Consider the following 27,705-nt stretch of genomic DNA (forward strand, 5'->3'; position numbering starts at 1 on the left):
CAATTCGGCCCTGGCTTTTCCTCCAGCCTTTGTTCCTGTGGATCAATCAGTAGGGGCTCAGAACCTTGGAGGACCATGTTTGGCTCAGTGTTGTAGAATCCGAGAGGGAGGTCACCTGCAGAAGGCTAGCAAGCCTTGTCTGTAGAAGGTCAGGTTGTGTATGTAAAACTTTTGGTTACATATGTGGCCAGTTGGTAGAGATTCTACCAATTTGTCACCAAGAGCTAGTGAAAATGCTTCTTCCTCACACTCTCCCCTACTCATCCCAGACATTTACTATTTAAAATGACTAGCTAAAAGCAGACTTGGAGGACTTCTGCCATCCCCATGCTGGGGATGCCATAATTTGTCTTGCAGGGAACATAAACTTACACATTGCCTCATCCAGAGTTTGGGAGAAAAACTGGGTCAAAGACTGTCAGGCAAAAAAAAGGAAATATCTTTGAGTCAGTGGTCTAGTTTGACAGCATCTGGAAAGGTGTCTGGTTTAGGGACAGTACTTTCCATATCTGCAAGGCAAAGAAAACCAAGCTGATGAATAGAAGCCAGAGCAATTCTGAGTTTCCAAGGCAGTGGTCAGGGGATCTTGGGAGAGACAGAAAACTAGGAATCTCCCTTCTTTACTGGTCTGGTTCATCAATGAATGGCTTGTATCTCCATCAGGGTGAGCTGCTGACTGCTGTGCTAAGACCCCTGCATGGGCCTCCCATCCCCAGAGGATTCTCATTTCTCCAGGGAAGAGATACTTCTTAGAAATGGGCAGTTAATCTCTCTCTCTCTCTCTCTCTCTCCCTCTCTCTCGATTTCTTTTTTTCCCTTTTATGTATATGTGTATGGGAGGTATATGTATATGTATGTGTTTGTGTGTACACATGTGTGTATGCAGGTTTATGTGCATATCGGGGCCAGGGGTCAATGTCAAGTGTCATCCTAATCACTTTTCACCTTTTTTATTTTTAATTAAATTGTTATTATTGTGTGTGTATGTGTATGTGTGCGTGTGTGTGTGTGTGTGTGTGTGTGTGCGTGTGTGTCTAAAACTTTAATGAGTTGGTTCTCTGCTTTCACTGTTGGCTCCAGGGTTGGAACTCCCGCTGTCAGGCTTGCATGGCAAACCCACTGTGCCATCCCAAAGGCCCTTCACCTTAGTTCTTTTTGAGATGTGATCTCTCACAAACCTGTAGCTTTGACTAGGCTCAACAGTGAGCTACAGGGGTCTGCCTATCTCCCCCCGTCCCCACCTCCCCAGTGTTGGGATTACAGACATGTGATTTTTCCATGATGCTAGGAATTGAACTCAGGTCCTCATGCTTCCACAGCAAACACTTTACTGACTGAGCCATCTCCCTGGCCCCTTAATTTTTTTCCCGTTAGTATATGTTGAATAACAAACAACAGCAATAACAGAAGGAGCTTCACTGTGGTATCTCTCTTTGACCATATCCCCCACCCTCTTTTGTTTCTACCCCATCTCCTTCTCAAATACTAGAGGGGGCTCTGTTTCTGTGATTTTTAAAAATCTAGATTCTGCATATGAGAGAAGATGTGGTATTCGTTTTACGAGTTTGGATTATTTAATTTAACATGATAATCTCCACCTGTTCTTCATCTATTTTCCTGTAAATGACATCACTTCACTCTTTATGGCTGAAAAATACTCTGCTATGTAAATATACCATGTTTTCTGTATCCATTGATAGGCACCTAAGCTGCTTCCAGGCCTTGGCCATGAGAAATAGTGCTGTGCTAAGCAGGAGTGTGCAGTCTCAAGGTCAGTGTGCTGTCTTTGATTCCTTTGGATGTATATCCAAGACTGGGATAACTGGATCATATGGTAGCTTCACTTTTAGTCTTTAAAGGAATTTCCACACTGATTTCCACAGTGGCCGCATTAATTACACTCCCAACAGCATAGAAGCCCTCGTTTCCCTCCACATTCTGGTTAACTTTTTAAATCTTCTTTATTGGGGTGAGATGGAAATTCAGTGTAGTTTTAAATTTATTTATTCTTATTTTATGTGTATGAGCGTTTTACCTGCCTGTATGTAAGAGTATCACATTCATGCAATGCTCACAGAGGCCAGAAAAGGGCCTCTGATGATCCCTTGGAACTGGAGTTATGGACAGTTGTTAGCTGTCAGGTGGGTTCTGGGAATGGAACCCCGGTCCTCTAAAAGAGTAGCCAGTGTTCTTAATCATTGAGTTATCTAGCTAGCCCCTCAGTGTAATTCTCATTTACATTTCCCTGGTGGATAAAAATTCTGAACATTTTTTTTTCATATATTTACTGACCATTCATGCTCTTTTTTTTGAGAAGTGTCTGGTTCATTTGGTCACTTACTAATTTCATTATTGGTTCTTTTGCTATTCAACTTTTTGATTTCTTTATATATTTTGGATGCTAATCCCTTGGATGAATAGGTGGCAAAGATTTTTCTCCCATCTTGGATGCTGTTTCTTCACTCTGGTAATTGTTTTCTTTGCTGTCTGTTGCTAAAATTCCTTCTTCAGGGGCTGTAAACACGTCTGCCCCTCCTCCCTTGGTCCCAATGACAAACCAAGGTACAATTTTGCCAAACTGCAGTCTGAGAAACCAGTGAGTTTATTGGGCTTACTTACAAAGCAATGGGTGAGGGTCTACTTACAGGACTGTGGGTGCTGCCCTCCTTAGGCTTCACTAGAAAGTCTTCATTCCCCGTAGCCCACAAAATAGTGACAGAGGCCCTCCCCTAGTTTTCCCCGTCCAGTATACTCTAGTACCTCCCCCAGGCCATGTCAATGAATGGCCAATATCAAATTGGGGGGGTGTGGTTGGAGTCTCAGACTAGTGTCTGGAGACTCTCCTTGCCCCTCCCTTCCATGCTGTGAACAGTCAACAAACTCATCTGTGACAACCTGAACTGAGGCGATCAAACAGATGCAGCTGAACGTGGGAAGATGGTGTATGTCAGAGGACAGCCTTATACAGCACTGTCAAGCTTTTCTTTATTTCCAGTACCGGGGCCATGCACAGACTAGACATTTGCTCTTCACTGAGATGTACCCTCTTTGTACTTTTTATTTTGAGATAGGGTTTCATCAAGTTGCCCAGGTAGGCCTTGTACTGACTCTGTACTCAGACAAATCTCAAACTTGTGATCCTCCTGCCTCAGCTTCCTGAGTAGTGGAACTTACAAACTTGCACCACCAGTCCTGACTTAAAGTAGAGTTTTTTAATTTGATGCAATCCCACTTGTCAGCTCTTGCTAGTATTTCCTGAGCCACTGAAAGTCATCAGTCAGATTTTGTTTTGTCAGGATCTCATGTGTCCCAGGCTGGTCTGGACAGTAAGACTCTCCAGGAGGGCTTTTTGTGTATAATTGTCTAGGTGACTGAACTCATGAAGAAGAGCATCTATAGTGCTACTTGGCAGCAGAAATTATTTGAGAACAGTCCACTGAGCTAATCAGCCAGAAGTCCCTAGGAAGGGTGGAGAACGTTTCTCAGGGTATTGGGCAGGAGGTTGGGTCAGAGGGACTCACTGGAGTTCAGCAGCTTTGGCTAGACTCCTTGTGTTGTCACTTGCTAATGTGTGGCTCCTCAGAGCCTTTTAGCCTTCAGGTTTCATCTGCACCCAGGTTGGGAGTGAAGGAGCCCTTCTGCTGTGCTGTGTTTAAATGCTTGGTCCTGAGCTAGTAGCCCTGCTTCAGGAAGCTGCAGAAGCTCTGGGACTGTGGCCTCACCAGTAGAGGTAGGCTGCTGGAGATCAGTCTAACCTTCTGGTTCCGGCCAGAGCTCTTTGTTTCCTCTCTTCCACAATGTGAGCAAGCTCTGCCATAGCTCCTCACGGCCATGGATGGGGCCACCCCAGCTGCCGGGTCTTCCCCACCCTGATGGGCTGCACCCTCTGGAACGTGAGTCCAAATAAATGGCTCTTCCCTTAAGTTCTTTGGTGAAGTTTTTTGTCACGGTGATGAAAAAAATAACTAATACACACCTCTGGAACTCTGAGGATTTGCCAAAGTAGCTTCACATGTTTCAGGCAGGGACCCGGCAAGCTCTGGGAACGATAGCTTTAACAAAGGTGATGGTGATAGACCCAGAGGGGAATTCTGGGATGAAAAAGGCAAGAAGCCTTCACTTCCATAGCTGTTTATTCCTCGTTGACTTGGAAACTGGCCCTTTCCTACCCAGGAGAACCCAGGCCTCCAAGCCTACCTTTGGTTTTCTTTTGGGATGTCTGTGTTCTTACAGGGCGGGCACCTCAAAGGAAAGCTGCCATTGAGATTTTTCAGAGAATTATCCAGACTCACTTGTTCGTGAGACTGCAATGCATTTGACTTTTAGGCCCTGGAATTGTGTGATTGTGTGTGTGTGTGTGTGTGTGTGTGTGTGTGTGTGTGTGTGTGTGTAGGTCGAGAGATACCCCTTCAGAGTTGGTTTTCTCTACAGGGCGGGCACCTCAAAGGAAAGCTGCCATTGAGATTTTTCAGAGAATTATCCAGACTCACTTGTTCGTGAGACTGCAATGCATTTGACTTTTAGGCCCTGGAATTGTGTGATTGTGTGTGTGTGTGTGTGTGTGTGTGTGTGTGTGTGTGTGTGAGTGAGTGTATGTGTTTGAATGTGTTCAGCTTTTTAAAAAATTCTGGGCTTGAGGTTCCAACAGCCAGCTGCTTCTACTAGAATGAAAACGGGAACTTCTCAGCCACTCATGAAAATCTTCCACTAGCAGCTCCTGAGCTCGCAGGAGCAGTGTTGTGATGTGGAGGAGAAAAGGGATGCAACGTTTCTTCCGGGGATTAAAAGTGAGCCTGAAATTGCCAGGACTCAGAGAACAAGGCTCTTGTTGAGTTCCCCTTTGAATGGCTGAGCGCTTTCTGTGCGAGTGCTCAGTGCTGAGATGCAGCGCCTGGATTGCCTAGGAACCCAACAAAGACTGGCTTGGTGGCTGCTTTGAGGTTTCAGTTCCATGTAGAATTTTAACCTCAAAAAGGCACAAAGATTGGTTTCTTCTGAGTCCTTAACTGAACACTGAAAAGAGGGACAATTAGTGGGGCTCTAGGTTGCTGTCTCCCACCAGCTGTGTTGCTATTGTTCTGAACCTGGGGTCCCAGAGCCTAGTGGGGCACTCCATCCCCGTCTTCTCTGTCTCTAGTGTTCAGAAAGGCAGCATAGATTCTTAGAGTGGAGAGTGCTGGGCTCTGAAGTGGACGCTTGCTGTAGTGGACAGAGAAGGTCTTTATTTGGTAGGTAGCCTATTACATTCACTGGACAGCCAGTGAATAAGAAAGGAGGGACTGTCTTGCTGTTTTAAAATTTTAATTTGTATGTTTATGTGCCTTTGTGAGTTTATGTTCACCACATACTTGCAGGTCCCTTCAGAGGCCAGAAGAGGGTGGCAGATCCCCTGGAACTGGAGTTATAGGCAGCTGTGAGCCACCGAATTGTGAGTGTTGAAAACTGAAATCAAGGTTCTCCACAAGAGCAGTAAGTGCGTTTAACGGCTGAGTCATCTCTGCAGCCTCAGTCTTGCTGGTTGCACAATACTCATACTCATGGGAACTAACCAGGGTACCAGGAGGACTACATTAATCCCTTCTGTTGGTTGGTACCTCCAGTGATTTCACAATCTTCCTCTAAGGCCCCAATTCTTAAAGCTTCCGCCACTGTCCAGCCTCCTTACACTGGAACCAGCTTCTTGCACATGAACCCTCTGAGGAGAAATCACACCAGAATCATATCAAATAGTGTTTGACCCAGAATAAGAGAGTAATAACGGCAGTCATTTACACACACACACACACACACACACACACACACACACACACAAATATTGTTCTCCCATTCCATTCTGCCTTTTTAGAGTACACATTTCCATCTGCCTGTTTTCCAAAGCCTCCCAGACCATTCCCAGCTCCCTGCTTGGACTGAGCAGGGCTCCATGGTTTTGCTTGTTTATCTATTTTTTACACACAAGGGACATGGGTAAGGACTGGGCCCCTAACATGAGGGACTTCTCAATGTTCGTTAGAAAAAGAGAGTTGTGACACCTTCTCAAGGGGACACTGCACAGGTAAACGTAGATGATGGAAACCAAGTGGCCAGCATTGGACCTGGTCCCCAGAAGATGCTTCATAAGGCATACCCTTCTCCTCTACCTGGAAAGGAACTGGAAGGAGCATCCCATCAGGCCACATGTTGCCTGCACCTGGAAACGGCAAAGCACTTGATTCGCTGAGCACCATAGAGTGGACTTGTCTGGAGACTTCGGATTGACACTCCTAAGTTCAAATCCTTTCTCTGCCACTTTCACCAAAAAAGTTGTAGATTCTTCTAAACCTTAGCTTGCTTACCTATAAAAGGTTCTGATGAAAGTGCTCATTATTTTAAGTGGACCAGGATTAAATGAAGCAGGTAAAGCAGTCCATTAAACACCAATATATTGTGTTCAACAAACGTTTGAATAAATATCTAATTTTATAAAGGATTTATGTATTTTTTATGTGTATGAGTATTTTGTATGTATGTACATGCATCAAATGCATGCAGTACTTGAGGAGGTCAAAAGAGGGCATTAAATCTCCTGGACCTGGAGTTGTAGATAGTTGTCAGCTGCCATGTGGGTGCTGGGAACTGAACCTGGGTCCTGTGCTGCAAGAGCACCCAGTGCTCTTAACCACTGAGCCATCTCTCCAGCCCAATATTTCTTCCTTTTTTAACTAAAAAATTATCTAAATAATAAATTTAGCTAATAATTATTAACTAATAAATTTTGAGTTTTATATCAAACACATTCATACCCTGCATCACAATGATGCAGTTACCAATGGACTGAAGTCCTGCGCACACACTAGTCTTTGAGGATCATATCACTTAGTGATGTCATAGCTATCTTTGTGTAGGTACACTCTGAGGTTCATATGGTGAGGAAATCACCCAATGGCATATTTCAGTTTCAGCTTGATTTCTCTATGGCTTTTAAGCAAAGTGTGTGGATTCTTCAACAATAAGCCATCTACTTCTATGGGCAACCAAGAGCAGTGGCGATATTCTATGTTGTTTGGGGGTTATCAGGGGTCTCCCTGACCAACCGCTCATGGGGAGATAGTCTAACCTGACACTAGACTTTTAATTTAATAATGTATGGCTTGTGGGAACAGTTTCAATAGATATTTCTACAGCTCTTAAATGAATAGAAGAGCTGTATATATATTTAATACAATTGGTATGCTGTAATACATTAGATTATATTTGCATTATTTCCTAAAATGTATTTCTACTATGGTAAATAATGCTGCAGAAAATTGCTCCAAGCAGGTATTAGTTTCCTTGACTGGGATTATCATTCTCTGAAGACAGACTTCTAGAAATAGGATTATTGACTGAAAGGGTTATGTAGCAGTTCCTAAAGATATTTTTGAATTACCACACAGGCTGCTAAGAGATATCTAACATAAAATGCCCAGAAAGCATTTCTAACACCCAGCAAACACTTACTTTCTACCTTTCTGATCAAGCTTTTTCTTCTGTGCTTGTTTTATATTATAATTAGATTGAAATCCATTAATTAAACTTTATTACATTATTTGGTTTTCCACATTTTATTCAATGGAGTTGTATTCACGGTTATTTGTTTTTAAAGCCTTTACTAGGCAACCATAAAATGAATGTAATAATCATTGTTTTCTTAAAACTGGCTTACTTGTCTCTTTTTGGGGGGGCATGGGGGTATGATCTCACTATCTTTCCCAGGCTAGTCTTCAATTCTTGGGTCCAAGCAATCCTCCTGCCTTAGTGGCCTGAGTAACCAGGGCTGCAAATCTGCTCCACCACACCTGCTGCTTTGTCCCCCGCTTCTCTCATTCCCCCCCCTCCTCCCCTTCCTCCCTTTCTCCTTCCAATCTTTATGGGTTGCAAGTGTCAGAGGCAGGCCCAGAATGAGTTCTTAGGAAAAACAAAATTAACTGGCTCTAGGAATTCGGTAATAACTGATGTAACTTTGGCAAGCTAGAGCCAGGGGGGTCAGCAACAGGTCTTGCTTATTCCTGAGATGCTGCTTTTCTATCACGATTCCATTTCTGTGTAGGCTTTGATCTCAGGCAGATTTTTCTAAAGCGCCTAAAGAAGACCTCAGTTGCCATGAGAAAGAGCTGTTGTGGGTCACCTGTGTCTATTCCCTACTGCTGGCTTCAAGAAGGGGTGGGTGTGGGTGTGATGGCTTGTAGCCCATACCAGATTTACAGGCCCAGAGGCCGTGTGTGTGTCTGTGTGTGTGTGTGTGTGTGTGTGTGTGTGTGTGTGTGTGTGTGTATGTCTGTGTGTGTGTGTGTGTGTCTGTCTGTGTGTCTGTCTGTATCTGTATCTGTACTGGGGTTATTTCTAAATGAAAGAACAAAATAGAATGCTGGGATGTTGCCACTGAGGAATAGGGTGTGTTTCTCAGTCTCCCTGAATGCCAGTCTCTGCTTTTGTGAAGTGGATTGTTATGCAGACCACATCAGTGCGCTTATTGGTGGAGTAGTTTTTAATAACAATTAACTTTGAGGGGCTGGAGAGATGGCTCAGGGGTTAAGAGTGCTGGTTGCTCTTGCAGAGGACCCGGGTTTGGTTCCCAGCACCCACATGATGGCTAACTACCATCCATAACTCCAGTTCCAGGGAATCCAACACTCTTCTAACCTCCTCAGGCATTGCACGGCTCAGGTACGCTTACATGCCTGCAGGCAACACACTTATACACATAAAAAATATTTTTTAAAGAATTAACTTTGAAGATAACTACAAAAGTAATTTTATTAGAATTGAGTAATTAGGAATAATGTAAAAGGACTTAACCTAGCATGGTAGCACTGTAGCCTTGTAACTTTGAAAGAGGAGTCTTCTAATGCGGCATTTCAAATCTCTTCCTAGGTGGACAGCTCCTCACCCTCCCGTGCTCTGTGCTGCATGAGGCACAAACCTCTCCTCCCTTTCAACTTCCTCTAGCCTGCAGACCTAGTCTCTGCTCTGGGGCTATTTTCCTACTACCTGTAATTATCATCGGTTACTTATTACCCCTCTCAAATTGTGTGGAAATAAGGGAAATCACAAGCTGCTGGGGCCTGATCACCTGTCTCAGATGTGGAAGCCCAAATGAATGACAGCAAGAATGGACTAAGTATTGCCCCCAAGTGCCCAGGGGAGGTGCTCTGCCCTTGTACTTCTACCTTCAAGAGAAAAGTCCTGGCCTTGGAGGTGATGTGTTGTGTCCCCATGGATTTAACAAAAGTGACTCAGTTGCTGTCACCAAGCAGCAAGATCTAATATATAGAATTGTCTTTCTTCATGTTTCAACATTCTAAAATCAAAGTACACCTTCCAATAAATGCATATGTTTTAGGTGATAGATTGCCAACCCTCTCAATCACACTTTATACTAATCAATACGGCCTCTTATCAATTGGGAAATAGAAGCATGTACAGGCTACGGCTTAGGAGCTGGGCTAAAGATTTATGTGCATAATCCTCCAACTACCTTATGAAATATGTCCCATTATTACCTTTTAACTGTTAGAGAAACAGAGTTTCCAGCCCAGAATATACTTTGGTCAAAGCTGCATGGTTTGTAAATGGCCACACTGGGTTTCAAACCCAGGCAGCTCTGTCTGACTCTAGAGCTGAGCTTTCACTGATGGTTAGTTCTCAGGGATGAGTTTTGCAAAAAAGAAGCAGCATCCTGCTTTAGGTTTTATGACCAATAACTGAGATGCCTTCCCTCACAAAGGTGCCAACTCCAGGCTGCCCCGAACCTGAAAGCTATGATGTGACCACAAGGTGGTGCTTTCGCTCTTTCCCCTTAATGTGAGCTGTGGGACCAGACTTCCATTCCTTGGTTTATCAACCCATGGAGATGTTTAGTGGAGACACTGGATAGTTTTTAAAGTTAAGGCTTTAAAGCCTGTAGGAAAAGGAAAGGCCATGGTAGGTGTGAGTCCATGAAAGGCTTCAGCATGGCAAAGTGGTGGTGTGTGGGCAGAACTGGGCTTGACAGCTGGCCTGCAGCTTAAGACACATGGGAGTGTTTGCTCATTTCTAAGTTTCTTTGCCTTATGCCAGTTCCTCAGGATGCAAGTTCTATGAGTTTGCTCAAGAGTGAGTTAGGCATTTGGGCGTCCCTTCAGCCTCGCTTGCTGCCTTCTTCCTGGCCCTGTGCTGAGGTGGCCAGCCGTGGCATGGGACTGAGGGCACAGTGGGAGAGTCCACCCACAGGGCCCAAGGGAGGATCCAGGTGTGAGAGGGAGGAGGGACCATCGGGTCAACTTTTCTAGGAGTTGAGTGGATGAATGTATCTTAGGGCCCACGTGCTCTGAGGGCTAGGGACACAAAACCTTCCAGGCATGTGTATAAGTCGTAATGTTCCTCAGGTTAGAATGAACACTAGCGTAACAGGACTGTTTCCTTCCTTCCTCTCCAGCTCATCATAAAACACTCACCAGAGAATTCAGAGCAAAACCTGCTCACTACCATTAGGGATCCCAGGACCTCGTGGGAGACATGGATGTATTTAGAAAAACGCTATTTCACATAGCTGTGCTGAGATGTGTTGAGATACAGAGGCTCAGGCCTGGCTGGTAGAAATCCTGGCATGGTGATTTGGTACCTGGATATCCTTATGCAGTGACTATTAGATGCCATTTTCTTGATTCTAAAATAAGAACAAGGACTGGAGAGAGCTCCGCAGTTAAGAGTGGGAACTGCTCTTGCAAAGGGCCTGAGGTCAGTTCCCAGAACCCACATTGGGCAGGTCACAACTGCCCGAACTTCTAGTTCCATGGGATCAAATGCCCTCTTCTGAACTCCATGGGTACCTGCACTCACACATGTGCTTATACATGCACATATACAATTAAAATAAATCTTTTTTTTAAAGATAAGGCTATATTGTATTAGTCTGGTTTTGTTTGTTTGTTTTGTTTCTGAGACAAGGTCTCCCTATAGCCCCAGCTGACCTAGAACTAGAACTTGCTACGTAGACCAGATCTCACTGCCTCTGACTCCTGTGTTCTAGGATTAAAGGCCTACCCCACCAAGCCCAGCTGTATTAGTCTGCATTATGTTGCTATAACAGAGTACCTGATGCTGGGTAATACATGAAAAAAAGTGGTTTATTTAGCTCTCAGCTATGGAAAGTCAAGAACATGGCACCCGCAGCTGGCCAGCTCTGGTGAGGCCCTCATGGTAGATGGAGTTTCGTGGTGGAAGCAGGCCACATGGTGAGACAGGAAGGTGTAAGAGTGAGCTGTAGCTAAATCACACTGACAGCCCCTCATGGGAATGAAGCTACTCCCTGAGGCAGTGTTGGTCCCTCCAAGAACAGCACCTTCCTAGTCTCACTTCTCTCCATTAGGCCCTGGGTCTTAGAGGCTCTGCCACATCAACCCCAAACTTGTAGCACATGAACCTTTGGGGAACATACCCAGACTCACAGATAATGTAAATACTGGCTGGTTGCTTAGAGCTGGTGTGACTACGGGTCCACAAGGGAGGGCATGTGTAAGGCATCTGGTTATAGGTTCATCATGGGCAAGTTCGAGGCTCACCCATTCCCATATCCTCTGTGGGATTCGCAAGCAGCACAAAGCTCTGAGATCAAATAAGTGAGGTGAATTCTAGACACTCCCCAGAGGTTGGAATGATGAGGCAGAACTCATGACATTGTTGGGACCAATAGCTCAGATGAAAAGGACTGATGACCTAAATGCAAGACTGGAATCAGGGGTGAGGAGCAGGAAATTCAGCTCTCTTGTTGATGAGGCCTTGAAAGGCAGTTAAATAACTATCTGATGGATGTGATGAGGTGTCCAGGGACATCTGTTTAGACACTAGAGGGTTTAATGAAAGTGCTCTACTTAGGACAAAGGAAACGAGTCACCCCCATATCTGGGAGGGTTCTTTGGATGGCAAAGGGTCTGGAGCTGTCCCCTGGACTGGCTGAGCCAGCTGGGGCTAGCTTGGAGAAGGGGAGATGTGTCACAGCAGGGCCCTGCCTTCCCAGCACTGAGGCTGCCACTTGAGAAAGGTTTTGTTTGGCCTCTGTTCTGGAAGCATCTTTTTTATGTTTGGCCTTAAGGAAGCATTTTTAACACATTTAGCACTTGTTTCCAACCACAGAGGGAGCTACTTCATGTTCTCTGTGACTATGGTGTCTTAATACATGGATGTAGCCTGAAGCCTCAGGAATAGGGTGCTGGTTAATGGCTGACCACACAGAGAACAGAGAGCCTAAAGGAGTACCAGCAGCCCGGAGTTGCCTTGTCTCAGGGGGTCCTTGAACCAGCAGACTAGTGAGGAGGCTCCACAGCATGGATTTGGGTCTCTGTTCACTTTTCCACCCCAACACTTTCCAGGATCAGGAACATACCACAGACTTGACCAAAGCCATTAGCCCCTAGGGCTGCCCCTCAGGGTCTCCCACAGATTCCCAAGCTGCCCTGCGCTTCAGCCCTGCCTCAATTGGAATAGGATATCAAGGGCATGTATCCCTTTACCACTAAGGTGGTTAATCTCCCCCTCCAAGCTCATGTCAAACTGGCAAGAAAGGTCTTCCCCTCTGTGTTCTGGAGGTGTAGTTGTGTGGCTGACTTCTGTTCTCTTGAAAGCAGAACCTGATACTTAACTGTCTGGGCATCTCCTGTGGAATGGCACATGGGGAGGGGGACAGAGCTTGATTTAAGCCTTTATTCAGCAGGTGGGTCTCTGAAGTGCCACATGCGTCTTCATGAACAATATGCTGGCATCAGATCAAGACTGGAGTGGCAGGTCAGAGTGGAACATGGCATGGTCCATGAAGATTCTATAGGGTTCTCTGGAGGGCTAAGAGCAACCAGTACTTTCAAGGCTTGGGAAAAGGTGATGGAGGTGACTGATAGCCTTAGATACCTTGGATGCCATATTCTGTGCACTTTCCTGCTGGGCTCTTGACAGTGATCGTACTGTATACAAACCATCCTGGGGCTCTGAAGAATAGGAGATTGATGGTTAGTCTTCATTGTCAGCTTGACTGGACTTGATAAGAATGACTGAGGAGACATACCACTGGGTGTGTCTTTGAGGGTGTTTGCAGAGAGGCTTAACTGAGAAGGGATTTCCCACCTGACACCATCCATCTGGGGTCTTGGATTGAACACAAAGGAGAGGGTGAGCTGAGGACTGTATTCATTTCTCTCTGGTTCTTGACAGTGGATGCAATGTGACCAGCTGCCACCATGCCTTCCTGCCATGATAGATTGTACCTCCTCAAGCCAAAATCAACTATTCCTTCATTAAGTTGCCTTTTGTCAGGGAATTGATCACGACAACAGAAAAATAATAGATCCAGGGAAGGAACACTCAAACTGCACTAGGACAGCTAGCATAAACCAGGACCTTTCCTGTGCCTGTGAAGATCTTTAACACTGCTACTCTGCTACTTAAGGCAGTTGGACAACTGCCTTAAACTTCTCTAAGCCTTAGGCTTTTCATCTAAAAGAAGACTCATACTAGAATTTGGTGAGAAAGTCATGGTGTTTCTCTCTCTCTCTCTCTCTCTCTCTCTCTCTCTCTCTCTCTCTGTTGCTGTCTTTCACATGCTGTGGAAAGAGTAAGACTGAGGGACCTGCCTGCTCTCAAAAGTTTCTGAGTTTGTAATCTTTTTGTGCCTGAACCAATGTGAATACTTTTTATTAAAAACATTATATGTGTATGAATGCGTTACTTGCGTGTATATTAAGTGCACCTGTGTTGTGCAATGCCCTCAGATGTCAGAAGGAGGCTTTGGATCCCTTGGAACTGAATTTACAGACGGTTGTTAGCTGCCATGTGGGTGCTGGGATTGAACCTGGGTCTTCTGCAACAGCAGTCAGTGCTCTTAACTGCTGAGCTATCTCTCCAGCCCCTCAATGTGAATACTTAACCGGTCTGTCTTTACAGGCCACCACTGCAGAGAAGCAGCAGTCTTTGAAAAGTAGAAACGATTGCTGTGCCTTTGAGGAAACGATGACTGAAGGGAGGCCTTTGATTTACCTTCCTGTGGATGCTGGAGCAACTCTGAATATCAGCATCTGATTAGACACGCCTACCTCCTATCCCAGAATACCAACTCTGACTGCCTTGTGAAATGGAGCTCGTTTAACATCCAGCTTTGACTTTTTGATTCTGGATGGTTTCAGCTTGCTGCAAACTGAGGCTCTGGGCTGAATTTGACACTTCATTTGGTGCCGGGACACGGCTGCTTCTGCTCATGAGTGTTTGCGTCTATCAGATGTGGGAAGAACAGGGAAAGGAGCATGTGGCCGAACTGGTCTGCTTCTTTTCAAAGACAAAACTAGACAGAAACAAAACGAACCTGGCCCGTGTTGCTGGCCTATGTGGCCATAGTGGCCGGATGACTGATCTCCCGTTCCATAATTAGCTCAGCCCAGGGAGCTGGAGCTTTCTATCAGAGAGGAAGGCAGGGGTGGACAGGAGACAGTGCATACTTCAGAATAGAACATCTGTGTGGAGCCAGGAGTATGTGGGGTGGGTCCAGGCTATGTGTGCACCTCACAGTTCAGTTTCCTCATCTGTGATATAAGAGCTATAATGGAATCCCTGCTGTGCTTGTTACCAGGATTTGTATGAGCAAAGGCAAGTAAAGCCCTCAGCACAGAGTCTGGCTCACAATAAGCAGTAATTACACCAGCCACAGCTGTCATCTCTCTCAGCCTCTGAGACTTTAGAGGGCCCGTGGCCCGGGTGTAAGGCTCTCTGCTGCCCTCTCGTGGCAAGGCTCAGCGTGGCCCCTTGGGAAGCAGGGAGATGTTAACTTAGCTTTCTTTTGGGATTTTATTGCTCTCTTCATGTCCTTCAAGAACACTCATTCAATTTTTCAGAAGCAAGAGGAGAGGAAGGCATCTCAAGGACTCTAGAAACACTACAATGTACTTTTCATGTAAGAGGGTGAGCAGGTAAGGCTGTGGTGGTGTCCTTGAGGAGGAGGTTGGGAAGGCCCTTGCTTGCTGGTGGTACTGGCTAGAGACAGTGGCCAGGGAGAGGCAGGGGTGGGATGAGAGGCGTGGAGTGGGCTGGGGCTGAAGACTGGGCTGGTTCACCGCATGCCCACCTTAGGTACGTGTGTTGGATAGCTTTAGTGTCAACTTGACACACCTGGGTTGAGGGAGCCTCAATTGGGGAATTACCTCTATTGGACTGGCCTGTGGCCATGTCTGAGGGCATCTTCTTGATGAGTGATGTGGAAGGGCCCAGCCCACTGTAGGTGGTGCCACCCCTGTGCAGGTGGGCCCGTGTTGCATAAGAAAGCAGGCTGAGCAGGGGCCAGGGGGACAAGCCAGTAAGCAGCGATCCTCCATGGCCTGTGGTCCACACTCCCAGGTTCCTGCCGAGTTCCTACCTTGGGCTCCTGGGTGAACTGTGACCTGAGAGATGTAAGCTAAATAAACCCTTTCCTCCCCAAGTTGGTAGTGATCAGAGTGTTTTGTCCCAGTAATAAAGAACAAACTAGGACAGTATGACAGGTGTGTCTGGGCCTCTTCTGATTCCCCCTAGTGTCCTCAGCTTTTGTGACTCGGCACTTTGCAGACCCGTCTTATCATAGCTTATGACCACATGTCTTGTGCAGCACTTTTTGTCGCTTGATAACTTAAAATTTTCCTTAAGCAACTGAAAGTCCTGACAGGTCTCGGTCAGGGTCCTCTGAGATTGGGAAAGGCATGGCTTTGGGGGTGTGTCCTTGTTGCATGGTTTGTAGACCAACATGCAATCCAGGTGCTGCTGCCTTTGCCTCACAGACTAGAAAGGCCATTGCCAGCATCTGGCTCTACAGTTGCTGCATGGCACAGGTTTGATGAGGAAGTGGTGGCTGTGCAGGTGTGTAAATGAAATCTGCTCCTGAGGAGAAGGGGCCCACCTGGCCACCTTCTCTTCATGGCCTCAAGACAGTTTTACACGTGGTAGCGGCTCAGCTCAGTGAATGAGTGCAGAGCACAGGTTCTCAGGGAGCTCCTGAAGGCCAGGATACAGATTAACCAGTTCACTAACTGTGTTTGAGTGCAAAAGTCTTCTTTGATCTATGGTTTCATTTTCTGTGGTTTCAGGTACCCACTGTTAACTGTGGTCAGCAGAGATCCAAAAATATTAGGTGGAAAATTCCAGAAATAAACAATGTCTTATATTGTAGATCATTTTGAATAGCAGGATGAAATCTAGCAGCATCCTGCTGTCACCCTTTTGTGCAGCATATCCTTGCTGTATGCACTGCTGGTTCCTTCGTCAGTAGATACCTTGGTTATCAGATGACTACCATAGTATTATGGTACTTGTGTTTAAGTAATCCTTACTTTACTTAGTGATGATCCTACAGTGTAAGAGCCATGGTGCTGGGAGCTGATACACACCAGAGAGAAGCTAGAAAGTGCTTCCTTTAAGTTAAAGGTGATGTGATGGTTTATGAGAATGTCCTCCATAGGCTCTAAGTGTTTGTACATTTTGTCCCTAGTTGGTGGAGCTGTTTTGGGAGGTTTTAGGAGGTGTGGTCTTGCTGGAGGAAGCATGTCATTGGGGGGTGAGTTCTTAAGAGTTCTTAAGCTTTGCCAAATTTCCTGTCTCTCCCTGTTTCCTGTGCCTGCTTGAAGATGGGAGTGCTCCACTTTATGTTCTGGTCAACCCCTGCCACCAGGCCTCCTGCCGTGATGGACTCTAATCCCTCTGGAACTGGAAGCCAAATCAACTCTTCCTTTTGTAAGTTGCCTTGGTCATGGTGTTATCACAGCAACAGAAAAGTAGCTGATACAGGTGAGTTCTGATTGTTTTGTGGTGTTGATAATCAAACCCAGGGCTTCACACATACTAGGCAAGAACTCTACTACCGAGCTACATCCCCAGTCTAGTTTTAGATTCCATGAGAAATAACAGTATGCTGAGATTGCTCAGATCTATAGTGGGATGTGTTTGGTTTTTTATTGTGTCACTGTATAAACAGTGTGTAGGAATGAACACAGTCTGCAGAGGAATTAATACTGTCCTTGATTTCAGGCATCCATCAGAGGTCTTGGCATCTATTCCCATGGATGCGGAGGGAGCATTGCACCTTATCAGTGCCATCATAGATGTTGGGAGATTTTAAACAAAGATGCATGAGACAGCTCATGACTTCTACGAACATATCTCATTAGATGTTTAAAATTATTAAATTGTGAAGTAAGTCATGTAGTAATTCGAGGCCAGATGAATCATCCAGATGGGTATTGAAGCTGATACTGCGGACAGGCTGCCTTGCAGCATGTGAATGGCCCGTGCTTGGTTTAATGTTCAGCTGTTGTCATCATGAAATCTGTGACTTCTGTTTTGTCACTTAAACATTTTTTCAATTGGCACAAACTAACTTAGCATATTCATGTAGTACAGTGTGATATTTCAATACATTTGTAAATGTATAATGATCAGATTATGACAATTAGCATGTCCATCACCCCAGACATTAATCATTTCTTTGTGTTGGAAGAACTGAGAATTATATTTGAAACATACAGTAAATTAATCATTATTACCCAAAGGTTCATTTGAACAGGGAGCATTGTAAACCATGTTCCAGTTCTGACCTGAGGTCCATATAACCAGGACAAGCTCTTCAGTGGGACAAGGGTGACAGGGCATTTGGTGTATGTGGAGTGTATGGAGTGGAAGGGTGAAGACAAGGCTAGAACTTGGAACAGAGTGAGCATCCTGTGCTCCATGCTGTCTGCCACAAAGAAGGATCCTCTGTAATGGGAGGTGGCAGAAAGACTCTTTCTAAAGATTGCTTTACACTGGATCCTCCCTTGTGAGGCCACACTAGGACCAAGCAGGCTTCAGGGCTCCTGGGAGGTGGAGCTCAGTCTCTGCTATCCCCTGACTTAGTATGTACCATCCTATGGGGACTCCCTGCTTTGCACTATCTATTAACGTCTGACTTCTGGTCCACTACCCCATCTGTAATGCAGGGAAAGGTGGAATGGACCCCTGGAAATTTGGAGTCTCCAACTCAGTGTGGCCATTCACCACCCTCTACAGAGAAATGGCCGACCCAGTCACTGGAGATGTGATTAGTAAGAGTTCTGGGTGGCAATGGGCAACTTCAGTTCCCTCAGTAATTCATGAGGGGTAACTTGGAGCTGCGAAGGGGAAGCAAGACCATGGTAGAAAGGATATAGAGCAACACCCCGCCAGGGCCGGCTAGCAGAGGGGACTTGCTGTGTGTCCCTATAAATGTGAGCAGAGCTGGTGTCAGAAAACCATGTGCAGAAGTGAAGGGGCGTGAGTCCTGGTTCCCAGTCTAGGGGCATGCTCCTTTGAACAATCCTGCCAAGGGTGGGGGCCAGATGGGACTGGCTAGCTTGGGCTACCCACAATGAGAATCAGGGCTGTGGGTAGTCAGCCAGGGCGTCTGGTTTTGGACTTGCCAGGTCACCAGGCCTGAAGGCCTTCTCAGTGCTTTGTATATATCACCCCTCAGTACCTGGAAGCACCAGTAGGTATGCTCTGTAGCCAGTCCATCTGTAGCAGATGAGGGACTTTAGCATCCCCAGCCCACAGCCTCTTGGCTGAGTATCTCCTGTTCCTCTAGAGTTCTGCTGGGGGTCTGTGAGTTGTAGTCCCTAGGGCATCTTGGTTGGACTTATCCTTGTGACTCCCAAGTCCTCCTGCTCCTCTAGAGCTCTGCTGGGGGTCTGTGAGCTGTGGGCCTCAGGACTCCTTGGCTGGACTCATCCTTGTGACTCTTTTATGCCCTCATCTGCCAGTTCCCGTCAACCTACTGCAAATGTGGGGAACATCAGGCACCAGGCCTGGGGCTTCCAGCAAGGACAGCCCCGCACATTCTTCAGAGAGGAGGCTGTGTTGACAGGTATTTGTCAAACACGTTTTCTTTCCCTACACATTCCTGCCTGTTTATTTAGGATGTGGCAAACATTTTATTGTCATGTGGTTTAATTAAACAGGGAGGAAAAAGCTTAGGAGTCTAGAACTTTGCTAATTTCAAATATACTTTATTACTTTTTTTGTCTTAGAAACAATATGAAACCTGCATGCAACACTAATGTTTTTTTGACATTTACAGAGCATATAACACAGCAGTACAATGTGGCCTCTACTGAAGAGCAGTGTGTGGCAGGGTACTCTGAAGAAGGTATGTACACAGGAGAGGGTGGGCATCACCCTGGCCCTGGAGAGAGGACCCGGCTATTTGCCCATGTGTTGTGGCGGGGAGGGGCAAACACACCACTGTAGTACTGGTTCTGCTGGGGTGAGAGAAAGAAACATCCTCTAAGGTTCCCCCGGATAGCATGTGCACCTCTGGCTGTGCGTTGTGCATGCAATCCTGCGTCTTTCAGTTTTCTCCTTAGGTTTTTTCCAAACAGTGCTGGGAACGTCTCATGCTTCTGAAATACTGCCTCCAGAAGCAGAGAACCTTTCAGAAACCCTCTAAGGAAAGACCCACCTCCTTTAAGGATCTCTTGCCTGGCCATCACAGATCTGGGAAATGAATGGGGCAGAAGGGTGGGTGGGGGAGTGGTTTGAAACTCAGTGCTCTGGTAACCAGACTGAATTCTTCTAAACAGATGCAGAAAGACCTGCTCCTGCTCACCCGGTGACAGGGGCCACTGTGGAGTCACACTGAGGTTCTGACCGGTCGGAAGCCCAGGAGAGCCCATGGCAGCTGTACCGAGGCGCCAGGTCTTCTGAGCGGAAGTGTCCCAAGCCCGCACCGGAGCAGCGCTGCAATGAAATGTCTCAACCAAGCTCACTGTTCCTCCCAGGCGCTTATAAAGCTCAGATGTGTAGTGACATATGGACAAATACAAAAAACCCCCATATTTTAAAAAGGAAAGGCATGAGTTCTCCCCCAACCCCTTTCAGCAAAAAAGCTGCCTGTAATGAAGTCTGGAGTGCAGGAGAGCTGGGGCTCACATCTGGAAGCCTTTCCCACACAGCTATAAAATGTAAAAACTGACCCTGGGTAAAAAGTGCTTCATAACAATATATAATTTGTGTCTTATGCCTGTGAGAAAGAAAGGGTTTTTAGTTTAATCTGCAAAGTCCTCTGCTGAAGTCTCTCGACTGCTCTGGAGTTTTTCTCTCGGAGCTCTTTCACCCTATTCTTCGTAGACCCTGGGAAAAGAGGATGCAGGTGTCAGTGGCTGCGACCTGGTAGGGGTGGCTCACAGCTGCTGGGGGTAGCTTCATCCACAGTTCCTCCCAAAGGACTGGGGCCAGGATGAGAGGGATGGCTCTGAGGATGTGACTGAAGTCACCACAGAAGCGCACACAACGCTGGGCGTGGTCACCCACATTTGTAATCCCAGCACTTGGGAGAATGAGGCAAGAGAATAATTATGAATTCAAATCTAGCCCAAGTTCCAGGCTAGCCTGGGCTACAGAGTAAGACCTTGTCTCAACAAAACAAGCTTACACAAATATGGCTCTGTCCTTTCCAATCAGCTTCTGCTGATATAATCCCATTTCATTCCCCAACCCTATGCCGCAAACACTCTTTGTATATGGGGAAACTGAGGCCCAGGAGATGTAAGATGTGCCTGATAACCTTGTACTGTGAGTGGGTGAACAGAGGCCTTTCCCGCTTGGTGGTTGTCTCTTGCACCTCAGATCCTCCTTGCCACTCAGAGAAGATGGGTGGCTCCTCTCCTTTGGGTTAGGTTTGTCTCCGAGCAGAGTACGATTTCTAGACGCCTGGTTGAAGACTGAGGAGGGGGCTAGTGGGGCTGGGGCTGTGACTGAGGGACCCACCCTGTGGTCTCTTGCCCTTGACTGCATTGCCTCACTTTCCCTAGTTTGGGGGCATCCACGCCCTCCTTGCCATTCACCTCCCAAACCAGCTACATTTCCATATCTTTCTAGTTCTGCCCATGGCTGCCCCGGGCTGCACTTCATCAGATAGCCAGCCCATTGCTTCTTCTACCTCACTCCTGATTTCTGAGTGAAACCACCTAATTATGCAAAACATGTAGGGGCTGGAAAGATGGCTCAGTAGTCAAGAGCTCTTTTGCTCTTCCAAAGGACCAAAGCTGGACTCCCAGTACCTGTGTCAGGTGGCTTACAACTAACTGCCTGTAACTCCAGCTCCAGAGGATCCAATGCCCTCTTCCGGCCTCCTCAGGCACCCTCATGCATGTGGCATACACTCACGTAGACACAAATAAACAAAAATTTAAATCTTTAAAAATAAAATAAAAATGAAATAAAATGCCTGATGTAGCTGCCTCCTGTGACATCTAGATCTGTCTCTGAAATGCTTGCTCCCTGCTCCCTTGTTAGTGCCATGGATCTGGCTCTGCCATGTACCTTTCACCTTCCTCTGCCCTGAGTTCTGAGCACCCCCTCCACCCTCAAAGAGGACTTACTTCCAATAATTCTTTTATTTCCATTCTCTAGTCATTAAGCCACTTCTAACCCTTTATAAGGGAAGGGGTAGAAAGGGAAAGAATATGCTGGTTTCCTGTCCAGAGATACCTCAGCACCCAAAGAAAGGGACGAATTCAGCAGGATGAGGCATAGGCTTGTAATCCAACACTTGGGAGGTGGAGGCAGAAGGATTGAGAGTTCAAGATCATCCCCTGTTTCATGGCTGAATTAATACTAGCTTAGGCTATGTGAAAGTTTGTCTGAAATAAGCAAACAGCCCCCAAAAGGCTGAAGTGTTGATGCAGTTAAGTAACAGGGGACTGATAGTAGAGAGGCTCTTGCTGCTTTCATCAGTGCCATTTGCAGAAGTAGAAAAGCAGGCCTTTGGCCTTCTTTTCAAAGCCACAGCCCAGGTAGAGTGGAGGAGCAAGGTGGGTAGAAGGTGGGGTAGGGTATGGGGGGGTGTCATCACTTTTGATGAGACAGGGCCTGGAGGAGGGTGATCAGGCCCTGCTTGGGCCATGTGAGCTGCCTGCTCTGACCAAAAAGAGGGCCTCATTCCTGTCAGATACATAGAAAATAGTCGCTCACCTCATCGCTTTCTATTTCAAGCAACTGCAGATGAAGCAGTTTGGGATGAAATAAGAAAAGGCTCAGGAGTATGGCTGGGCCAGAGGATCAGTCATGGGAGAGCTGGTCATAAGGCTGAGTTCCAGGGAGCAGCACCAGGCCACAAGATGGGACCCATACACCCCTCAGGACCCTGACTTCCTCACTTCCTTGTGCTCTGAAGGCAGCCATACCCCTTGGTCCCTCTGAAGGCAAGGTACTAGCTCCCCCATGTCACTAGCCTTCCCTAGTCTTGCTCTGAAGGCAAAAGTATAGGCAGTCCTTGGGTGTCTGAGGAGTGGCCTGTTCAACAAGCACTGTGGTATAAGGGAGCCTGGAAGTAGCCTCTCCTTCCAAGGCTAGATCTAGGGCCCCCAGGATAAGAACTGGGAAACTACCTTCTGATTATAGGGAAAGTAACCAGAGAACACAGGTGTCTGGTTTGAGGTGTTAGCTTACTGCTGCTGCCCCTTTGGGTAAAGTGAGTGATTTTAAAGAGTTGAGCACAAGTGACTTCCCGCAGCTGCATGGGAAGGGATTATCAGCTGTCTGGGCAGAACAGGACACGTGGTGCCTCAGAGGGTAATACTGGCAGGGAGGCATCACCCCACAAAGTCCACAGGGGACAACCATGCCAGTTTGAGCATCCAGTCATTTTCAGCTCATGTGGCTTAAAAAGTGCAATTGAATTGGAGTCAAAAAAAGAGACAGGAAGTTGGGAGGGGATAGAGAGGTGAGGGTGGATCTGGGAGGAGTTAGGGGAGGTGCATGAAATTCTCAAAGAATTAATAAGAGCATTTTTAAAAAATGCAATCGAGACTATTATATGAAAGTTTTGGAATGATACAGACTTCAGTTCACAAAAGGATAAACCTACAAGGCTTACAGATGCCCAAGAGAGCGACAGGGTGGCCTGCTTTGTTAAGTGGTGTGTTCCTCACCTTGGGGCTACAGAAGCAGTATCTGATCACCTACTTTTGGGCGTCACACATTAGATGAGGCTACATGACCTGGTGCATAGGTCCCTCATGCCCTAAAAGCCACAGCCAGCTGCTTTGGGCAGGCGAGGGGGGAGAAGAGGTGGCTATACCTGCGTTTCTCATTCCAGGCATTGTACCACTTGATGAAGCGCTTGGTGCTCTGCAGCTTGGGGTGCAGGCAGTGCTCCTGGCCCCGGTACCTGGACATGCTCTTGGTGGTGATGCTGAAACAGGGAGGCACAGAGTACAGCGTTGAGGTTCTGCATAATAGCTGTCGTGGCTCTGGTCTACAGGATCAGAGCACTGGGGGACTTGCCCCTCCTTTCCTCAAGGTAGCATTCAAGTGCTCACTCCCAGACCAGCCTTTTGGGAAGTTCTGTGTCCCTTTAATCACAGACTCCATGGCAGGGTTTAGTCTGTATAGAGTGAGTGACCTCATTTTTCCCTTAGCAGTCCTTACCCCCCAGCAGCCCAGCAGTCTGTTATCCCCAGGACCCAGGCTTTCTTGAGGAGCAATGATCAGGGGACTCTTCCAATGGTCCAGAGGGAGAGTGAGCCATTGCCAGAAGGTGCCCAGGCCAAGGCCTATCCATGGGTTTGAGGCACACCATGATGAGACCAAGACATGCCCTGCATATGCCATGGTCTCTGACCCTTGACCTCAGCTCCCTAATGTCCTTCAGCTTGTCCCAGGGCTGTATAGCAGAGAAGCAGGGCCTGATACAGAGTGCAGGGGTCTGGGTTTGAATCCTTGTAACTCCTCTGACTCTGTTTGCCCTCTGTAAAATCGGTACACTAGCAGGACCTACTTCACAGGGTTATTGGAGGAGTTAACGATATAATCTGTGCAAAATATTTTGTCCCTGGTAGATGTTCAGTGAGGTACTCGATCAGGGTGGGTGGTAGGAGTTACAGGAAGCTTCTGGGAGGAGAAGGATGGATGGTGTTCAAGGAGGGCCCACCCAGAACACTTGGAACGTGCAAAGTGGTCACAGAAGGGTAGTCAGAGGTGAGAGGCGAGTAGGAAGCCAAGGTCAGCTAGCTCCCCATGGGGTCCCAAGGTAAAGCATCAGGGTTTATAGGCCAAGTTCTAGAACGGGGCAGGGTTGCAGTGAATGCATTTTGTCTCCCAATCTGTGGAGAGGGAAATCGGATCCTGCCAGCAGAATTAGGCAGAATGCTGTAGCAGCCTGTTCTCTTCCTTGCTCTGTTCTCTGAGTTTCTGGGGCCCCCATCTAGGACCAGGAATGGACATTTGATAATATCAGGTGACTAGATCCTACTTCACTGGAGCCTGTTAGAGGACAGGTGGCTCCTTCCAGACCCTGAGCACTCGGCCAACCTGGGTGAACTCTCTTCCCTCCCTCACCTCCATCACTCTGCTGGAGTGAGCATCTGCATCTCCAAACCCACCCCATGGTGCTGCTGGCTGTTTCACTTAGTGAAAGGATGTGGCAACCCCTGGTAAGAGCCCCCTTCTCCACAGGTCAGAGTGCAGGCAGAGCATCCCACTTCTGAAGGTCAGGGAGTGCAGGAAGGACTCAGCCCTCCCACTGAGGAGCTCAGCAGCTGCCTCAGAATATAGGGATTATGCAGATCCGAAGCAGGGTGAAGAAGTAGGGATTTATGACCTAGCAGCTAGCAGAAATTCTGGGTCTTAGTTGTCCCTCTTCTCAGCAGTTCTGAGGTGCCCAGGGTTTGGATGAGTTCAGTGGAGATTCAATGCAGATTGCTCTCCAAGATTCTGGACTTGGGCTGGCGAGATGGCTTAGAGGGAAAGGGCGCTTGCTGTTAAGCTTGAACCTGTGTTCGATTTCGGGGACTCACCTGGTGGAATTAGTGAACTGATTCCTGTAAGTACTTCTCTGATCTCTGCACATGCACCTGGGCACGCTCGCCGCCTCCCCAATAATAAATAAGTGTTTTAAAAAGAGGAGTTTGGACTTTTCCAGATCCTGATTGAAAGGACTTGCACCTGTACGGCACTCTGCTCAGCTCCCCATCCCCCCAGCAAAGGTTTTTGGGTGACTCAAGGTAAACAGGAAAACTTGCTTTTCTTTAGCCTTTGTGGCTGAAAACCTGCTTTTGCAAAAAGTGCTGGTCTCCTGTCTGGTGTAGAAAGCCTTCAGATCTTAGAAGGCGAGAGAGTCCAGGTTGCCCAGGATGGGGACAGAGGTCTAGGAGAGATACCACTCATGAGGTCCCTGCAAGTTCTTGCCAGGCTCCAGGCAGCTTTCCCATGCACTTGTTCGGCTGCAGTGTCTTCTCTACCCAGTGAAGTTTAGTCAAGAGCAAGCCTGCCTGGGGACTTCTGTCCTTTTGTGATGCTATTGCACCCCATATCACCTTTGTCCCCTGCAGGTTCTCAGAACCTGCAAACTGGAAGTGGTGGGGGCATTGCTGCCCAGACCACGGCACTTCTGACCCCCTGGCTCCCACCTAAAAGGATTTTTCAGGCAGTCTTTCTTGACTTGGTCTACAAAGCAAGAGGCTGGGATGAGGAAGCTACTTTGGATGCCCATGAAGGAAGACTCTGGGGTCAGCTCAGGCCCTGTGGCTTTCTGAATGCCCCTAACTTCAGTGGCATGTGGGATGTGGGGTGTGGGGTTGGGGGTGTGCCCTGCTTTTGCAGACACTGGTGAAGGCCTTTGGGCCAGCAAGGCCAGCCGGTGGAAGGCACTTGCCCAGACTGAGAATAAAGTGTGTCCTGTTTCTGGGGGAGGGGAAGAGGGGCCAATGGTCCATGGCAAATATTTGGGAGCTGCTTTGCCAAGAGCTGCCTTCCTGGCCAAGAGTGTACTGATGGGGAAACAGCCAGCGCTGGCTTCAAGTGGTTAATTGGGAAGGCAGAGGAGCAAGGAAACTCAGTGTTCTCTCTCTGCCCCAGTTTTTAAGACTTTGCCGGCATCCCCACCGAGCAGGGCTCCGGTGGTGGCATACATGGCACATTAACCCCAGTAGAGCACTTTCTGCAACACTCTTCAGGATGGAAACCCACAAGAGGTCCAGCCGCTGGTGGAAGAGCCAGGAGCCTTTTCTCAACGAAATCCCTGGAAACCCCAAACTGCTCTTCCCTGGGGCCAGTCCCCTGACTGAAGGGAAAACGGGGGCTAAAGACCGGGTTGGTTGCTGTTACTTCTCTTCTGTGAGAAGAGAACACACCCGGCCCACATGCTGAGTGTGTTCCGAGTGATTCTGGTGTAGGTGGTCCAAGTGGGCACTCCGGAACCCCCTTTGCCTTCGAAAGCTCTAGCACACCGGTGACCTCCCCTTCCCCAACGCATAGTGCAAACCCTCAGCCTAAGGGTTCGAGTCTTAAACAAGGATGGCTTTTGAAGAACCGGCCAGAGGACCCCCCCCCCCTTCTAGCTATCTTCCAGACTGTCCACCTGGCCAGGCAATTACAACACCTCACCAGGGTCTTGGCAAAGAAAGGCTTGTTTGCTCCACCGAGCCCCAGATGGTGCCCCGCCAGGGGCTGCGCACAAGGTGGGGAGCAGAACTCACATAACCATCTTCTCCTCGCAGTGTGGATACTTTGGCTTCATTTCCAGCTTCTTCACGTCGCTGTAGCGGATCTTGGGCCCCTTCCGGGAGCACTTGCACTTGGACCCTGTGGGAGAGTGCGCGTGGGCTGCTAAGTGACCCTCGCCCTTGGTGCCCACCCAGGAATTCCAGGATGCCTAGTTGGTGTTTGGGTTCCCCAGGACGGGGCAGAACAGCGACAGAGGGACCTCCGGGTACTCACCATCCACGCGCGCGGCGCACAGCGCCAGCAGCAGCAGGAGCAGCGCGGCGGCCAGGAGCCTCATGCTGGCCCGAGGGGCGCGGGAGCAGGGGCGCTAGGAGCGCGCGGCGGGTGCTCCGGCGGCTGTGCGTGCGCCCGCGGGGGAGCCGCCCGGCCTGGCTGTCGGCTCAGAGCACTCCGCCCGGCTCGGCTCGCTCGAGTTGCGCCGTCGATGGGTGTCCGGCCGTCGGTTGCTGCGCTGCGCTGGGTGCTCGGATCCGCGATCTCCCCGCAGCTTCCCTCCACCCGTCCTGGCCTCTTTTAAATTCGCTCCTGCCCTCGCAGTGAGCGAGCTCATTAATATGCAGAACCACTCGGTGACTCACAGATTTCTCAGTGTGGTGGTGGTGGTGGTGTTGGGGGGGGGATCCTCCCAGCCCGCCTGCCGCCCGCCCCGGACGGATCGCGATCGCCGCGGCGCACACTCGGAGCCACGCGCGCACACGCACACACGCACACACTCACATCCACCAACCTCTCGCTCGCACAGCTCGCCCTCCTTCATGCACTTGCACACCCAGACCACAGCCCGCACGCACGTCCAGCGCCGCTGCTCTGCCTCGAGGTGGCAGGACAGTGCACAGGCTGCTGAAAGGCGCTGCTTTTCTGTTTTCCTGTGGATCCTTCTCAGGCCAGACAGGTCTACTGTCCCAAGCCACTGGGAGGCCCAGGCCCTGGCCAGATCCCAGGCTTTCTAGCAGGTGCCTAGGGAGACTGTCAACAGGTCTGACCCCTAGGGATGGGCATTCCCTTTTGGGCCAGCAGCTCTGGTGGTCACAGCAGAGACACAGGTCTAGATGGGGTAATACAGTAGCAAAGCCAGTGCCTTTGGTCATTGGGTCACTGAACAGAGAGAGAGAGAGAGAGAGAGAGAGAGAGAGAGAGAGAGAGAGAGAGAGAGAGAGAGAGCCCTCTGAGAGCTCCCTCACTCCTCCA

General features: G+C 48.1%; 1 protein-coding gene across 1 annotated transcript; it reads right to left on the reverse strand.

Moving 5' to 3' along the window:
- Positions 1-18,998: 18,998 nt before the first annotated feature.
- Cxcl14 (C-X-C motif chemokine ligand 14) lies at positions 18,999-27,303 on the reverse strand. Its single transcript, XM_008848675.3, has 4 exons — positions 26,731-27,303; positions 26,490-26,595; positions 23,093-23,206; positions 18,999-20,142 (listed from the first exon to the last, which is right to left on the reverse strand). The coding sequence occupies exons 1-4, from the start codon at positions 26,792-26,794 to the stop codon at positions 20,127-20,129; spliced, it is 300 nt and encodes a 99-aa protein (XP_008846897.1). The 5' UTR covers positions 26,795-27,303; the 3' UTR covers positions 18,999-20,126.
- Between the last annotated feature and the right edge of the window lie 402 nt (positions 27,304-27,705).

Source organism: Nannospalax galili, unplaced genomic scaffold (assembly GCF_000622305.1).
Source record: "Nannospalax galili isolate Female #2095 unplaced genomic scaffold, S.galili_v1.0 scaffold1830, whole genome shotgun sequence".
NCBI classification, from domain to species: Eukaryota; Metazoa; Chordata; class Mammalia; order Rodentia; family Spalacidae; genus Nannospalax; species Nannospalax galili.

What these genes read in the sequence shown, in the direction of transcription:
- Cxcl14 (XM_008848675.3), bottom strand. Translation starts at nt 26,794, where the DNA reads ATGAGGCTCCTGGCCGCCGCGCTGCTCCTGCTGCTGCTGGCGCTGTGC. An exon ending in GTGCGCCGCGCGCGTGGATG is followed by an intron (nt 26,596 to 26,730) that starts GTGAGTACCCGG and finishes ACTCTCCCACAG; the next exon opens with GGTCCAAGTGCAAGTGCTCC. An exon ending in TGCGAGGAGAAGATGGTTAT is followed by an intron (nt 23,207 to 26,489) that starts GTGAGTTCTGCT and finishes TCCCTGTTTCAG; the next exon opens with CATCACCACCAAGAGCATGT.